Source organism: Microcaecilia unicolor, chromosome 2, assembly GCF_901765095.1.
Source record: "Microcaecilia unicolor chromosome 2, aMicUni1.1, whole genome shotgun sequence".
Taxonomy (NCBI): domain Eukaryota; kingdom Metazoa; phylum Chordata; class Amphibia; order Gymnophiona; family Siphonopidae; genus Microcaecilia; species Microcaecilia unicolor.
In genome coordinates this window covers 165,048,302-165,066,451 of record NC_044032.1, presented here as the reverse complement: position 1 = coordinate 165,066,451, position 18,150 = coordinate 165,048,302, and the positions used below count along the sequence as shown (strand labels likewise).

Sequence of the window (18,150 nt, the reverse complement as noted above, 5' to 3'; positions counted from 1 at the left end):
AGTAAAGTTTGTTTCACAATCAGTCCTTGGAGTGTAGAGTGTTCTTTGGAGTGACAGTAAAACGGTTTGCTCCCAAACTGATGAAGGATACTCAGCAAAGTCTGACTCATTACCGTGTGGCCTTCCGGAGCTTTATCCAGCCACGGCCTAAGCTCAAGTGAGAAAGATCAAGTTGACTGTGTGATTTGTTTTGTGACCTGGGTCGGAGTGCCCGACCTTGAAAACTAGTCGGTACCCCAGAATTCTGGGAGTGGACCCGGGTTACATAAGCATATCCTGACATAGAGTCGCTCTCAATGGCCTATCCATATCTTTAATCCATGCGTCCAACAGCAGAGAATACAGTTTTTAAGGCTGATGTTTACATAATGCCTTCTGAAACAACGAGATAGATATTTGACATGCTGCCTCGCCTTTTAAAAATTCCCGTAGCCGGCTGCCAAAACATAAAGTTAAAATTTGTGAATTTAAACAAGCCAGGTAGTGAGATAATTGTATGTTTGCATATCTATCTACAGAACCAAATGAAAACTGTTGTAATTCAGCAAAGGATAAGATAGAACCATCTTTCCACATCAAAAGATCTAATAACACAATACCTTGAGCCGTCCAGTGCCAAAACACTACATTATCCAGTCCAGGCTGAAATTCAGCATTCCTCGCAATAGGTAATGGTACACTGATATTCGGGTCTTGATTCCAAAATCTAAGCAATTCTCTCCACAAATACCATAAGGGTCGCATCAATAAACTAATTACAGTTTTGTATCCTGAAGGAGTTTGTCTACATTCAGCCTGGATAAATGAGAGGGATCCATAGATAACTGTATCCCCAGGTATCAGAAAGAACCTTGTGCCTGTTTAAGGGGAAAAGATCCCCCCCCCCCCCCCCCCCACAATCTCATTGCAGTGAGGCAGACCCCACCAGAGCTTTAGATTTATCAAGATTTAACTGGAAACCTGAAAAGTTCCCGTACTCTTGAAAACTCTCAACCTGGAGAGGTGCTTGAGGTTTCAGCTTTCTTAAATCTATTTCTGCCCACCTGAAGAACTTTAATCTCCGGATTACTTTGAATCTCCCATATTAAAGGATCAAGAGTTAAAACAAACAGTAGAGGGGACAATGGGCACCCTTGCTGCGTACCTCTATGAACTACAAATGGATCAGACAAGATGCCATTCGCCTGCCCTGACCTGCTCCCCGGGTGCATTCTTGGCTGCTGGAGGGTGCACCCGGGGCGGACCGCCCCCACCGCCCCGCCCTGTCTATGCCGTGTAATTTTATTAAGCGTAAACATAATAAAGCGCTGTTATGGCTTTTACAAAAAGTCCCTTAGTCCATAAGCCTCAAGCACTCTGTAGAAGAACACCCACACCACCGTATCAAAAACCTTTTTGGCATCAAAACTGATAACAGTGAGAGAGTTTCCCCATGTCTTGCCAACTCCACTACTGCTACTATCTTTCTGATGTTTTTGGAGACCGGCTGACCACATACAAAACCTGCTTTGGTTCCGCTATGAGGGAGTGCAAAATTCTTGATAATCTATTGGCCAGAACTTTTGCCAAAACCTTTGCTTCAAAATTCAATAACAAGATTGCACGATAAGGTTTGGGTCATTCTGGGTGCCTTCCTGGCTTCAAAAGAACAATAATGTGAGCCATATTTAACGATGGCATTTTGAAGACTGAGGTGATAGTGGGCACTGTATCATCCTTAAGCAATTTATAAAATTCACTCTTGGGATCTTATGCAGAGGACTCTGTCGGATTGCCCACTCTACTTCCTTGGGTTGAATCCTAGCATTAAACCTAATTAAGTCAGTATCAGATATCTTAGAAAGATCCTGGCAGGACAAATATAAGTCACTATCCATAGAAAATATATCTAGTTTGGTATAAAGAGAGGCAAAAAAGGTCTTTAAAATAAGATTAATTTCAGTGTCTGTACGTGCCAACACCCCTCGATCATTTTTCATTGTGGCTGTTTTAGCAGGGCCTTTGGCACATTTGACCATCTTAGCCAATAAACTGCTGCTTTTGTTAGCATACTTGTATAGACTGTATTTATAATAAGCAAATGATTTTTGTGTGTTTTGGTGAATAAGGGCATTCACAGCCAGTAACAACTAGGCTTTATAATGTAAAATATGATGTTTCCCATAAAGTTGCCTTAAGTTTGTTCCTTGTCTCTCAAGATGTAAAAGTTCTGGCCTTCTTCTGAAAACTAGAATATGCTAATATTTCACCATGGGGGAAGCCTTTAGCTGCTTCCCAGTAAAGAATAGGGTTGTTTTGATGTTCCTAGTTACACTGCTCATATAAGTGCCATTTAGCGGCTAAAAACTTCTGAAACCTTCCATCTTTAAATAGCTTAGTAGGAAATTGCCATTGTGGAGCCTGTGGGGTCGTAAAGAAAGACAAATGGTGATCTCCACCCAAGCGTGATCTGATATCTCAATTGGCCCTATATCCATGGAAGCCACTTCAGTAAGAAGATCCCATGTAATCAATATATAGTCTATTCTGGACATGGTGGAATGCATTCTTGATATATAATTATATTCATGATCAGTAGAATATAGTGTCCGCCATACATTCACCATGTCCAGAACTGCACAAATCCTAGGAATCTCCCGCTGAGTTGATGGTAAAGCTTTCCCTGAGAAATCTGACCTATCCAAACAAGGATCATGTGCCTTATTAAAATCTCCTCCCATTATAATTGAACCAGTGAATCAACATAACTATGAAAGGCCCGTAGCACAGATCTATAAAATGTTTTATTGTGTGAATTAGGGATTTAGACACTTTACCCGGTCTAAAGTAACTGATGCTATAACAAATCTACCCTCAGGGTCCAAAATCGCTTTTTGGGTGCCCAAATATAATCTGTTACGGATAAGGATTATCATTCTGGCCTTTTTCCCACATGCTGGAGCATGAAAATATTCCCCAGCTCCTGCTGGAGCATGAAAATATTCCCCAGCTCACCAGCAACAAAGCTTAACATTCTCAACTGCATCTAAATGGGTTTCTTGCAGGAAGGCAATGAAGCTCATTGCTTATTAAGAGCATGAAGGATTTTTTGTTGCTTTATGGGGAAGTGAGGAGTAGCCTAGTGGTTAGTGCAATGGGCTTTGATCCTGGGGAACTGAGTTTGATTCCCACTGTAGCTCCTTGTGACTCTGGGCAAGTCACTTAACCCTCCATTGCCCCTGGTACAAAATAAGTACCTGAATATATGTAAACCGCTTTGAATGTAGTTGCAAAAACCTCAGAAAGGCGGTATATCAAGTCCCATTTCCCTTTCCCATAACATTCCATGGCGAACCTTAAGGACCATAGGCACTGTGGAGTATTAGGTTCAGAGTTAGAAAGAAAATGAATCTGGGGGAGTGTCCCAGCCACCCCTCCCCCCCCCCCCCCCGAAATAGAAAAATGAATATAAGCCGGAAAATCATCTTAGAAGCCATAATTATAACCATGGACTGCCTCTTCCAGGTACCCCAAAAAAAACCTAAACCTGCTGTTCAAACCCCCCCCCCCCCCCATATCTTTAATCTAACTCTTCACAACAATATCTTCCCCTCTTGACTTATGACTACCCCTTAAAAATACCCAGAACACCCCACCTTTATCCCCATCCTCCCCAAGCCCCTATTTCCCTGTAGACCACCTATAAGGTGTCCCTTCCTATAAGGAGACAATAAATTGTACCCCCACGACAGCAACATACAATGATTACCCCTCACACTCAGCAACATGTAAAAATGCATAAGGGTTCCACATTAAGTAATCTCTATACTAGTGGTATTAATGAATAGCTCCATTACTCTGCTGAAAAGCTATTAGAAAAAAAAAAAGAATGAAGTTTCCAGTTCCAGTGCCAAAGTAATCAAAATATATTATACAGAGGAACTAGTCAACCATAGCAGTATATATATTATCCATAAAACAAGCTTTACAGTGGCAAAATAATATAAAATCAGTGGTTCCCAAACTCTTTTGGTTCACGGCACCCCCTAGGCCGCACAGGGCATGCACAAAACCCCTGGCCATCTTCCCCCCCCCCCCCTCCAGCAGCAGATTATGGGTTCTGTTAATAAACAAAAAACCCATTCACATTTCTTGATTAATGTACTTCTTTGAGCCACCATAAATCTCATGCAGCATCTCTCCCTTCCCTTCTCTCCCCTTCACCATCATGTCTAACATTTCTCCCTCTGTTCCTCATGCACCATCTCGCCATCCCCTCCACTCCTATGTCCAACATTTCTCGCTCTCCATGCTGCATCTCTACCTCCTCTCTACCCCTATGTCCAACATTTCTCCCTCCCTCACCCCTCTCCCCTCTCCTTGCAGCTCCTCTCCTTCCCCTCCACCCCATGTCCAACATTTTCTCCTCTGTCACTCCTCTCCATGCAGCATCTCTCCCTCCCCTCTACCCCTATGTCCAACATTTCTCCATCTCTCACTCCTCTCCATGCAGCATCTCTGCTTCCCCTCCACCCCTATGTCCAACATTACTCCCTCTCCCCTCTCAATGCAGCATTTCTCTCACTCTTCTTCCATCAACATGCAGCACTTCTCCCTCCCCTCTACCCTATGTCCAAAATTTCTTCCTCTCTTGCCCCTATCCCCTCTCCATGCAGCATCTCTACCTCTCCCTCCACCCCATGTCCAACAATTCTGCCCTTCTCCCCCCTGCGCAGCATCTCTCCTTTCCACCCCTATCCCCATAATTTTCTATCCTTGCTTCAATGGGTCCCCGGCAGCAGCAGCAGTTCCCACATGCTGCATGCCACTAGTCCGGAAGCCTCCTCTTTGTCGCATCTTACTCCCGGGTTAGCGGCAGGCAGCGTGTGTGATAACATCTTACAAGACAACATAGGGATACTAAGCAGGCAGAAGAGGGATCTTGTTCAACATATAACAGGGCCCTGAATTCTAACCTCACCGCCCATAGCCTCTGGTGACACATATGAATTGCTGTCTGAGGCATACCAAGAAAAATATAGTCTCAATCTCTGGGAGGTATTATAATCACAGATCACTTAGACATTCACTTCTAGTTGTAGCATACAGGGCCACTGCAGAACAAATTGCATAGATTCTTCATGCGGGGGGGGGGGGGGGGGGGTTCGCTGCTGTTGCAGTCTTCAACCACCAGGGAAAGGTATAAATGCTATAACTAGATCTGTAACTGTAACGAGTACACCTCGTGTTCAGTATAATTGCAAGACACACAGTCTGGCAGTGATTAAAAAAAAAATGGCCTCATCTGATAATTGAGAATAATGGTGAGGATCACATTCTTAATATCTCCAACTTGAATGTTGTTCAAGGTCCCATACAAGCATCAATCTAATGTCCAAACAAATCCTTTGCTTATGTCTGCTTCTAACCATCAGTAATGGCAACGTAGCAGACCCGTCTGCATCAAAAATCCACTGAACTGAAGAGATTAAACCATCTGGCCTAGATGCAGTGCCTAATCAGCAAGATGTGCATAATTGAAATTTCAGGTGCTTACTCTGAACAACAGCCGCAGAATCACCCTTGGCTCAAAGATTCCAACAGAACAGATCCACATATTTAGCTGCTTCCAATTGTGTGGCACCATTATGCATTAGCGTCAAGTGACCTGGATACAAGAGAGTATGGGGCCGTTTTACGAGTGTCAGTTTGGAACTACCGCCCAGCTACCATGTGCCCCAGGTGGTAATTCCATTATTTACACGTGTCCGATACGCATGGCAGAAAATATTTTTTATTTTCAACCGCACGGCGCTAACTGTGCGGTAATCGGCAGTGTACATGCGCTGATGATTACCGCCCAGTTAACGCGTGAGATCTTACCGCTAAGTCAATGGGTGGCAGTAAGGTCTCAGGCCCAAAATGGATGCATGCCAATTTTTATTTTGCTGCACATCCATTTTTGGCCAAAAAAAGGCCTATTTTTACAGGCGTGCTGAAAAATGGACCTGCACACATCCATAACACACGCCTACACTAGCATAGGCCATTTTTCGGCGCGCTTTAGTAAAAGGACCCCTGAACTGGATCTGTAAATACACTAGTTTGGAGCATACGATAGAAAATGCTTTCAGTGCAAAAGGCACAGTGTTACAGTAGTCCTGAAAACAAAGTATTTTTTAACCATCATATTCCAGCAATTTTCCACTTCTAATCACATGCAGAATCTCCAACTTGTGGATGTCATTAAGCAATGTTTCTGACTTAAATAAGACTAAGTGCATTTACAAAAAGAGCTAAACAAAGTGAACCAACACTCTGAGATGAATAACAACCATATAATATAGAATCATAACTGGGCAGAGGTGCCATGGTCAGACCATAACAAACTCACCTTCACATTTCAATGGAAAGAGAAGGCAAAAACAGAGAACCGAGGACACCATACAGTGCCCTAGCCAGAGAAAAAGTGAACAACAAACATAATACCCACAAACATTCACTTCATGAGAAACTGGGACGAACTAAGTGGAAACACACTAAACGAAATAGCACCACTCAAAATGAAAACTAAGAGGAAACGACAACTGTGCCCCTGGTTCAACGAGGAATTATTAGAGGTGAAAAAAACTGTGCTGGAAATTGTAAAGAAAATGGTCCAAAACCAAATCAGACATGAACAAAACCACATGGGGATAGCCCTAAGCAAGTACAAAGACACCATAAAAAGAGCCAAAGTGGAATAAACACGAAAAAAATATATGAACTAATAAAAAAACTTACTGAACTCACAAGCTCTGCTAATGTCAAATGAAAAATCACCAAGCTCACGGAATATTTCAAAGAAAAAATAATAAAAATAAGATCAAACCTAGCTGCAACGCAAACAACACTTATAGATTTCTTACACAAATATGAAATCGAGGACCACATCAAGGCAGACATAATCTGGTCCTCCTTAAAGAAATCAATAGCCAGCTTAGTTAAAGCACTACTGACAAAATATGCACACACCAGTTGCCTACTAGACAGCTGCCCAAACTACATGATGGAAAACCCAACAGATTGGTTCAAACGCTTAATTGAACATATAGAATACATGTTCTCGAAAGGCCATTTCCCTGATGACAGTGGCAACATGATACTCCAGCCCCTAAAGATGCCACTGGAAAGATCAATGAACTCACTAATTACAGACCAGTGGCATCAATACCACTACTGACAAAAACAGTGGAGGGACTAGTAGCACAATAATTAATGGAATACCTAACATACTACTCAGTCCTTCACAGCTCTTATTTAGGCTTTAGACCACTGAAACAGTCATAACCACCCTGATCACAAAATTCAGAAGAATAATAAGCCAAGGCTAGTAAATACTACTACGACAATTCGACATGTCAAGCGCCTTTGATCAAGTAGATCACACAATACTAATGACCCTGCTCGACAACATAGGAATAACTGGAGCAGTAACAGCCTGGTTCAGTGGTTTTCTAAGAAGTAGATTCTACCTTGTCAAGATGTCCAATGAATTTTCAGCCTCTTGGATCTCTGAATGCAGGGTCCTTCAGCATTCCCCAATATCACCAATATTATTCAATGTCCTGATGGCTCCACTTGGCAAGAAATTGGAAAAAATGGGTTTAAATCCATTCATATATACAGACAATGTCACCATCCTACATATCTTTCAAAAACAGCATTACAGAGATACTGGATAGGGCCAAAAACAACTTGACTTAATGGAAAAATGGGCCACAACTGTCAAACTTAAACTGAACCAAGACAAAACCAAACTCTTGGTTTTATCCAGCCAGCACAATCCACTACTTACCAAAACCTCAAGGTATTAATCCGCAAACAAATCTTTTCCGGAGATGGGAAGGCGGTAGAACGAGAGGACATGAAATGAGATTGAAGGGGGGCAGACTCAGAAAAGATGTCAGGAAGTATTTTTTCACGGAGAGGGTGGTGGATGCTTGGAATGCCCTCCCGCGGGAGGTGGTGGCGATGAAAACAGTAACGGAATTCAAACATGCGTGGGATGTGCATAAAGGAATCCTATGCAGAAGGAATGGATCCTCAGAAGCTTAGCTACAATTGGGTGGCAGAGCAGGTGGGGGGAAGAGGGGTTGGTGGTTGGGAGGCGAGGATAGGGGAGGGCAGACTTTTTTATACGGTCTGTGCCAGAGCCGGTGATGGAAGGCAGGACAGGTGGTTGGGAGGCAGGAAAAACTGCTGGGCAGACTTATACGGTCTGTGCCCTGAGAAAGACAGGTACAAATCAAGGTAAGGTATACACATGAGTTTATCTTGGGCAGACTGGATGGACCGTGCAGGTCTTTTTCTGCCGTCATCTACTATGTTACTATGTTACTATGTAATAGATCAACAATCCTACACAATCAAATAAATATACTAGGAATCATTCTTGACAAACATATGACCCTTGAAGACCAAGTTGCTGCAATCACGTCAAAAAGCATCAAAACACTATGGAAACTGTTAAGCTTCTCACGGAAACACTGGGTTTGTGAGCCCTTGGACCACTGCCGTGGAGCGGCAGTGGCAGGCAAAACCATCCCCAAACCAGAGACATGGCAGAACAAGACTGGAACCCCGAACTGGAGTTGCAGCTGAGGCAAACAAGCTGGAACAGGCAGAGCAGGAACAACTAGACTTCACCTGCGCTTGACCGCCGTTCCCCAGGAGTTGAGCCCCTGGGTGCAGGCGGCCGGCAGGACTTACAGGACAGGGCAGGAACTGGATACCAACAGGATACACACAGGGTCTAGAATACACAAGGGAGGCTAGGCACACTAGGTAGAAAGCAGACAGGCTCAAGAACAAGGGCTGAAAGCTGCCAAGCAGCCACTAAGAAAGAAACACAGACAACCAAGAACTAGACAAGGAATACAGACCAGAAACAAGACTAGGAACTAAGCAATAAAACGAAAGCTAAACTACACACAAACTAACTAGAACCAGACAAGGAACTCAGTCTAGAAACTGGACTAGGCAGAAGTGCACAGAGCACACCAACATACCAGGGACCTTAGACGATGCAAAGGCAAACACAGAAGTTGCCAGGTGGTTAATAAAGCCCATCAGCAGCTGAAGTACAGCTGCAGGAATCACAAGGCAGCTACGGGTGCTGTTCAGGCACAAACAAGAAAAGCAGGTCTGGCAACCCGGAAGATCCGGACCGGACTGAGCTGAAGTCTGGAACATGTGACAGTCCATAGCAGCCACCGGTTCTGGCCACCAGAGGGCGAGGTGAGCACAGACAAGGTAACAGTCACCATCGTGATGTAAACTGAGAAGAATCAGAGACTATTTCCCTAGACAGTCATTCCATCTCATATTACAGACGCTGATATTTTCCCAACTAGACTACTGTATTGCAGCATATGTAGGCTGCAGTGAAAACCTACTATGCTCATTGCAGACAGTCCAAAACACAGCAGCGATATTGATATTTAAAAACACAACATATAATAGAGCAACCCCACTACTCATAATACTACATTATGAATAGTGGGGTTGCTCAAGGCCAGACTATTTTTCTAAACCAGCACAATCCTCTTCAAAATACTGTTTGGCATGTCACCAAACTACATGCTAGACATGATCAAACTATCTCCAAGAAATGTGAACCCAGTACCAGAGGTTACCTACTACTTCACCAGCCCAACTGCAAAAATGTACTATACAAGTCCACCTACACGGCGGGATTTAGCTACCTGGTCTCAAAATGGTGGAACTCAATTCCCATAGTCATAAGAAGCATCACGAACTACTTCCAGTTCAGAAAAGACCTAAAGACCTACCTCTTCAGGAAATAATATGAGCAAAGTATGCACTAATCATTCTGGAACAACAATACAGACCACAACCTCTAACTGTAATGCATCTTTTCTTTTAAGAAATATATCCTCTCAAGAAACCCAATGACTATTCCATACAAATAGTTATCTTGCCAATCACTGTAAAAGACAGCAAACCTTGTAAATACAATTGAATCAGTGTAATCTCTAACAACTGTTAAATACAAGCCACATTGAACTAAAACTCTTTTTGGATAATTGTGGGATACAAGTATTAATAAGTAAAATAAATAAATAAAAAAATAGTCTGAAGAGTATGAACATTCTGAAGATCTTTTTCTTGTGTCTCAAATAATGGTACTTTTACAGTGCAACATTTTTGAACTCATGAAAATCACTGGGGGGTCATGCTAAAAAGTCTGTAACTTCACTCTGTTTAATAACCTCATTCCACTCAGCACATAAATGAACGTAGTAACAATAAATAAAGCTATAAAAATTTATGTTGAATTTCAAACGGTCGATGAGAAAACAGCAAATAAACTGTAGGATGTCACTTTTTTGTGTCTCACCCTGTATATTTCTTTAATTTATAACTACTGTACCATTAATTTTGAATTAGGATACAAGCTATCATGTTAATAAAAATTGAATAAATTTGTTGTTTTTTTTAAAGTTATTTGTGGATTTTATTCTGGTTTTGTTATTTGTGACTTTTTATTTGCTTACAGTTGGGTTCTAAGTGCAGAGAACTGAAGGATATTCATTTTGGCCAGTGCTACAAGATTTCAGATGAAGGAATGATAGCTATAGCGAAAGGATGCCCAAAATTGCAAAGAATCTATATGCAAGAAAACAAACTAGTAAGTTGAAATTATTACTATGTTTTGAAATTATTCTGAGATTTTCATTTTCTTTTCCAGTTTTTTTCCTCAGTCATAAAACTTTGATTCATATAAGTGTGTTTTTTCTAATTTATTTTGTGAAGAATTGCTTTACACAGAGAGAACATCTGTAGTCATCTTTTTCCTCAACTTTAGTGGAATGTTTCATGACATCCCCATTTTTTTGGATTCTGCAGATAGTTAAACTGATGCCCATGCTAGTAAATGTGAAATTGGCATATTTTGGAACATAACTTTGAAATAAACATAAAAAGGCTGAAAATGAACTGATAGGCAAACTTGAATCTCTTGCTAGGAACTTGTTACAGGTACTGTTGGAAAACGGATGCTGGGCTTGATGGACCTTCAGTCTGCCCCAGTATGGCAATACTTATGTACTTACGTGTTTTCTTGGCCTACCATTTTTTTCTTTCTCATTTGTGCTGTCAGTTTCATCAGAACTAATATCTGCCTGGACACGGCACCACGAGCCTTCATGCATAGTGGATGTTTTCCCAATAGTTTTGAATTGTCTTTGCCCATCTAGCACAGCAGTAGCAACAATAGTACTTGTCCAGTTGTCACATACTTTGGTACCTTGAATCTGGACATAATGCAAGTAATTTTATAACAGGGTGCTTGGTCTAAGAGGGCAAATGAATACCTACTTAGGTATTATTTAATAAGACACATAGGTGCCTTTATAAAATTTTAGTATAAGCGGCAGAAATTGTGCCTACCTTGCAGCTGCAGACATGTGGTATAAAAGTCCATGAATAGATTATTCAAGTCTGTGTGCAGATTAGTGGATTTTATAATCTATGTGCCTACTTGCCCATGCTTCGCTCAACTCGTCTCCTGGCAAAGTACACACCATCATGTCATGGTTTGTAGTTTAATACTGGTTGATGTTCTTAAGAAGCTATTTACGCATGTATGTGGAGATATACATGCATTATATTACTTCCAAGATGTCACTATGAATAGAGAGATATTCCCCCTCGCTATGGGCTATGACTGTCACGTCTGCTGCAGCTCCATCCTTAGGAAAAGTAGTCTGGCTCAATTGAGTTTCTGCTGATTACTCCCTGTGACAACTACTTCTTCTCATTATGCATTTTCTCTATCCTTCCCATGTACACTGTGTAAGTACTGTAATTTGCTCATAATTTTAGGTTCATTTCCTGTCACACAAGAAACATATTTTACTTCTTGCTTTATTTGTAAAGAACTTTGGGATATAGGTTTGTATAAAAGTTCTTAGATAAAACTAAATTCTTTGGCTCTCATGATTGGTTTTCATAGACTCATTCAGGATGATTTGTCAGTTAAATGTTGTGACATATCACACTGAACTGAACATGGATCTCACTCATGTAAGCAACACACAGGCAGTATTTATTCTGGAATAAGGTCTTTGGTTAACAGGCAGGGTGAAAAGTGATGTTAGTATTTGTGGTTGAAAAGGATTGATTGAGCTAAATACAGAACGAATATAAAGTAGGATGTGAAATGTATTTCAGAAGGCTCTTTATGTCATTTGAAAATGTAGTCTTCCAAACATCCTAATATACAAAAAAGGACAAAATGCTACAGCATCAAATAAACAAAGATTTTAACAAGTAGGAAACATTTTCAATGTTAGCACAGAGTAATCTAGTAAGGATAAGGTTGGTATAAGTTAAAATTATCATACAATAGATAAATTGAAACGCATTACCCTATATTCTGAAGTAACCAACCGGTGAATATACATGAAAGGGTGTATGTTTCGCACAAAATATCCTTTTCCCTTAAAAACAGTTGCTATAAACTTCTCAATAAAATAATTCCATTCAAGGACAGCTGAGTTTCATCCATATGTTATCTGTGTCAAAGGCAAAAATTTACATTTTACCTAACTTGGCAACTCCTTGTTCCTGTGCAGTTTAATTGGTGCTTCCCTTCTTCCATCTCTCACTAACTAGAGAATGACACGGGGATAGGGACCTGTGGTGAACCTTGGTAAAAATTAATTTTGCCGCATTTACCGCAGGCACAGGAGCAAAACGTTTTACTGCCTCTCGGGGCTACATGGACTATTGTTCTGATCCAGTATGGCTACTCTTATGTTCTTATGTACTAGTTGCACTCCCCTAAAACCATCCCTAGCATATTTGATCTTTATATTTTGCAAGGTGTAGGAGGAAAGTCTTGCTCCTGCAGTAAAAAAAGAAAAAAAAGCATGATTACTGCAGGTCCGGCGTCTCCTCCTTCCCTTCATTCTTACCTCCCTTCCCCGCCCCTCGCGTCTTCCTAGAAGATTCCCCACAGACCTGCTCTGGGGTCTTCCCTCCTCTGGTGACTTCTGCCTTCTGATGTAACTTCCTGTTTTGCGAAATAGGAAGTTACATTAGAAGGCGGAAGCCAGATGAGGAAAGGCCTTGGAGCAGGCCTGTAGGGGATGTTCATGGTGAAATAAAAAAGCTGGAGCCATGCGGGGGAAGGGGGGACAGTGCTGGACCTTTGAGGGGGTAGGGGGCAGTGCTGGAGGGAGGGAGCACTGGAACTAGGGGGGTGGAACTGAGGGGGCCGTGCTGGAGGGAGGGTTGGAACTGAGATGGGTAGTGCTGGAGGGAGGGATGCTAGACATGGGGGAGAATAGGAACATAGAAGGGGGATGCTGGACTTGGGGGGCATAGGGACACAGAGGACTGATGGCTGGACACAGGGGGAGGGAGTAGGTACGATGAATGTGGGGAGATGGTCACAGAGGAGATGCTGGATGGGGAAGTGTAGGGTACACAGAGAAGGGAGATGCTGAACATGGGGAAAGATTGGTAAACAAACGTGGAAGATGGATGGTGAGCATGGAGAAAGAAGAAATGTCAAATGGACAGGAGACCCTGGTGAGTTGAGTTGAGAAGGCAGAAGGAAACAGAAACCAGAGCATGGGACCAACACGATTTGAAAAAACAAAATGACCAGGCAACATAAGGTAGAAAAAAATTATTTCCTGGTGTTAGATGTGGCTAGGGCTCAGGTAGAAATTTTGGAGGGGACCCCAAAGCCCACTACCAGGCCATGCTTCCTTCAGCTGTCAGCATGCTTAGGGCTCTCTCTAGCCAGGGTTTCTGCCAGGTACTTGTGACCTGGCTTGGCCACTGCTAGAAACAGGATACTGGGCTAGATGGACTATTGTTCTGATCCAGTATGGCTACTCTTATGTTCTAGTTACACTCCCCTGAAACCATCCCTGGCATGTTTGATCTTTATATTTTGCAAGGTATAGGAGGAAATGCATCTCTTTCTATTTCTTTGGTGTGGCTTCTTGGGGTTTTGGTTTAATATATGTTTATCATTTTTGGTCACCTATTATGTATTTGGCATTTAGGTTCTGTGTATATGACCAAGGTATTCTCTTAGCATGAATTTTCTACGTAGCGTTCTGTAGTAATTTGACTTGTTCAGTTTTCCCAATAGTGGAAGGGATATTTGTGAGGGGGGAGGGAAGCCAGGGTTTTTTTGATCCTTGTTCTGTATTGATTGTGATTTATAAAACAACAGTTGTACAGAATATTGTTTCTTTTTATACTTTAATAAAATCATAACTGTTTGAGGCTTCTGCGGATGGGATCAGATAGAGCTCGTGGGGACGGGAGCAGAACTCACAGGGACAAATTTTGTCCCCATGTCATTCTGTATCACTAACCAACACTAATTGAGTATGACAGGATTCCAGCATGGATTTTCCAGTGAGGTGACTTTCTCTTGAATGGTTCTGCCCACTTGTCAGTTGTTATTATAATGGCTACAGAGCTTGTAAAACACTTCTCCAGCTGTGGGTAAGCGAAGAGCAGCATCAGAGATTTGCTCCAGGGGGTGTTTGGGTTCTGACACACCTGAGGACATTAGCAGTGGGCTTGGCACAGCGGTTTCCCATGTGAGGGAGCTTAATCCGCCTTCCCCTCAGGCACCGTGTTGTCGGTGGACATTTTGACTTCCCGCAGTGCTGATCGCGTGGTTTTACTTCAGCTGTGTTGCCACTTGCGTTTTTGGATCCCTTGCCTTCCTCATTCTTCGGAGGTGAGTGCAGGGTGCTTCAGGGGGTTTCTCTTGTGTGTGTGTTTGGGGGGGAGAGCTATTTTCTCCGGAGTTTATTTTGTTGTTGCATTGCGCTTATTTACTGAAATGGGCAGCTCCCGGGACCAAGTGGAGTCGCATCGTCTCCGCGTAAGAGGTGGAGTTGGGTGCCCCCCCTCCCCTGCCCCCTCTAAGGGGGACACGGCAGTCCCTTCACTTTCTGTCCGAAGGCTAGAGGATGTGGAGGTAGGGGAGATCCTAACAGATGAGGCAGATAACCCCATGGCTGTGTAGGTCTTTCATAAGGAGGAGCTTTCAGCATTTATCACCAATGCCCTACAGGCTTTAAATATTTTATCCCCGGAGGTTCAGTCATTGGCTTCTGCTAATCCCAAAATGGCTAGCACTAAAAAGCTGCCCAAGGCCTTTCCTATCCTCAAGGCGATGCAGGATCTTATCTTTGCACAGTGGTCCACTCCTTATGCTGGTCTTAGGGTGGCCAGGGCTATGTTGCACCTCTGTCCGGTCTCGCAGACTGAACAGGACAGGTTACGTTTGCCTAAGGTGGACGTCTTGGTGGCTGCAGTGACCAAAAAGACTGTGTTCCCATAGAAGGGGGCTTTTGCCCTGAAGAACGTGCAAGACTGCCAGCTTGAAGCCAAGCTTTCCGTTGAAGTTTGTACTCTTCTGCAGGCGGCAGTCTGCAGCTCCTATGTGGCCCGGGGTTGTTTGTCCTGGGTGCAACAGGCGGCAGATTCCTTGTTTGAATCTGGGGCCCAGCCGTCTCTGGATTTCCTGTATGTTGAGACGGGTTTGGCCTATTTGGCAGATGCATTGTATGATCTTATCCAGGCCTCAGCCAAACAGATATCTTTGGCAGTGACAAGGCACCATTTCTTATGGTTGCACCACTAGGCTGCATATGCAGCCTCCAAGCACCGCTTGGTTAAGCTCCCTTTTAAGGGTAAGCTATTGTTTGGAGAAGATTTGGAGGAACTGGTCAAGGATCTCAGGGATTCCAAATCTCAGCATCTGACTGAGGACAAGTCCCGAGCCTCCTTTAAGTCCTGGCAGTCGTGTTATCAACATAAGCAGTCCTTTTGTGTTGGCAAGCACAATGCCGGTCAATCTAGCAGGTCCTCGCCTGCTGCTCGCCCCTTCCAATGATGGGGTTTTTGTCCACTCTTTGACTTAGATTAGGGACTGCTGTCCTGCTTTTACAATGAGTGGGCCCACATTACTACAGACCAGTGGATCTTGGAGCTTATTCGAGATGGTTACAAACTAGAATTCTCCACTCCCATCGCAAATTCTTTCTTGGAGTCCAATGCTCTGCCGACCCCAAAGCTGCAGCTGCTACAGCAATTGGGGGCCGTGTTTCCTATATCATGCCTGGAGCAGGCTCAAGGCCATTGTTCCATCTATTTTTGGTACCAAAGAAAGAGGGCTCGTATCCCCTGGTGCTGGATCTCAAACAGGTCAACCGCTTCCTAAAGATCAGACATTTCTGCATGGAAACAATTGCATTCAATTGTAGCGCAGCTGGGGGAGTTTCTCATGGCTTTGGATCCTCAACGAGGCGTATTTTACACATTCCCATTTGGCCGTCTCGCCAATGGTTCCTCCATTTTGCGATTATGGGGCTTCATTTTCAATTCCAAGTGATACCGCTCGGTTTTCCCACAGCTCTGCACACCTTTTCCAAGGTGATGTGGTGGTGGCGGCGGCCTTACAGAATGAGGGGATCAGGGTTCATCCCTATCTGGATGATTGGCTCATCAGGGCCTCATCACATGAGGAGAGTGTGCAGGCCAGAGCGGTAGCGCTTCTTCAGTCCTTAGGCTGGGTCATCAACTTTTCCAAGAGTCACCTCAGCCCCATGCATACGCTGGAATACCTGGGACTGCTTTTCAACATTGTGCAAGGCAAAGTGTTCTTGATGGAGCAGAGGTTTCTCAGGCTCTAGACTCAGATTTGTCTTTTGCTTCAGAGTCGACGCCCTGGGTCTGGGATTATGTTGAAGTCTTGGGTCTCACATGAGGCCTCTACAACAGTCCCTGTTGTCTCATTGGTTTCTGGTCTCCGAGGACTACGATTGGCATCTGATCTAGCAGCAGAGGGCATGCCACAGTATGGCTTGGTGGTTGCAGGACAACAATGTGATGCACGGGGCTCCACTAGCCTCCACTGCATGGATGGTGGTGATCACCGATGCCAGCCTAACTGGTTGGGTGGCTCACTGGTCTGAGGCCAAGTCACGCTGACCCATAAATGGATTGGAGCTCAGAGCTGTTAGCAAGGCCTTACTGGCCTCTGGTTCACTGGTGGAGGGCACACTGGTTTGCGTGCTCTCCAACAACATGATGGCAGTGGTACACATAGACAGGGCAGCACTTTCACTCCCACTTTGGCAATGGAGACGGTGTTGTTTTTGCAGTGGGCAGCATCTCACCTTCAGTAGATGTTGGTGGCTCACATCGCGGAAGCATTAAATGTTCAGATGTTTTATTTGAGCCGGAACATTTTGGATCCAGGGGGATGGGAGCTCTCAGTGCTGGACTTCCAGCTAGTCACCCAGAAGTGGGAGACTCCGATTCTGGACCTTATGGTGACCTAACGGAATGCCAAAACTCCCAGGTATTTCAACAAAAAGGGAGAGTGGATCCAAGGGCATCGATGCTCTTCTTCAGCTGTGGCTAGAGTCCAGGCTGCTGTATGTCTTTCCCCCATGGCCAATGATAGGCAGGGTGCTGCATCGCGTTCGCTTTCACAAGGGCCTGGTGACTTTGATTGCTCCGGATTGGCCAAGATGACCGTGGACCTGGTCTGGCTGTTAGTGGACAAGCCATTTCGGCTTCTCAGTAATCCCATCCTTCTCTGTCAGGGCCCTCTTCTGATGGAGGATCCCTCCCCCTTTGGTCATACGGTCGAGATTGAGGCGGAAGAGCTATCCAGAATCTGTCATTGCGACTTTGCTTCAGGCAACAAAGTGTTCTACTTTGGCGACTTATGCTCAAGTATGGCGTGTTTTTGAGTCCTGGTGTGCCAAGAGACTCGTGTCTCTGTTTCTGTCTTCTCTGCTGCACATCTTGTCTTTTTTGCAGGACGGTTTGCAAAAAGGGCTTGCAGTCAGCTCTGTTCGGGTGTAAGTGGCTGCCCTCGCCTGTTATCATGGTTGCATCTCATGATCCTCGCTGGTGTCACACGTGGACCTGGTTTGTTTCCTCAAAGGAGTGTCTCATCTTAAGCCTCCTGTATGTTGTCCGCGTCCGGAGTGGAGTCTGAATTTGGTAGTCTGTACTCTATAGAAGACTCCTTTAAAGCCACAGCGTAAAGCCACTCTTAAGTTGGTTTTTTTGGTTGCTATTTCATCTGCATGGAGGGTTTCTAAGCTC

General features: G+C 43.8%; 1 protein-coding gene across 1 annotated transcript in view; it reads left to right on the top strand.

Annotated features, from left to right (window-relative positions):
* FBXL17 (F-box and leucine rich repeat protein 17) overlaps window positions 1-18,150 on the top strand; it is a 679,280-nt gene that overhangs the window by 43,098 nt on the left and 618,032 nt on the right. The window contains exon 4 of the mRNA XM_030193453.1: window positions 10,541-10,672. Within this exon, the coding sequence (XP_030049313.1) occupies window positions 10,541-10,672 (132 nt within the window). The remainder of the gene's footprint in view (window positions 1-10,540; window positions 10,673-18,150) is intronic.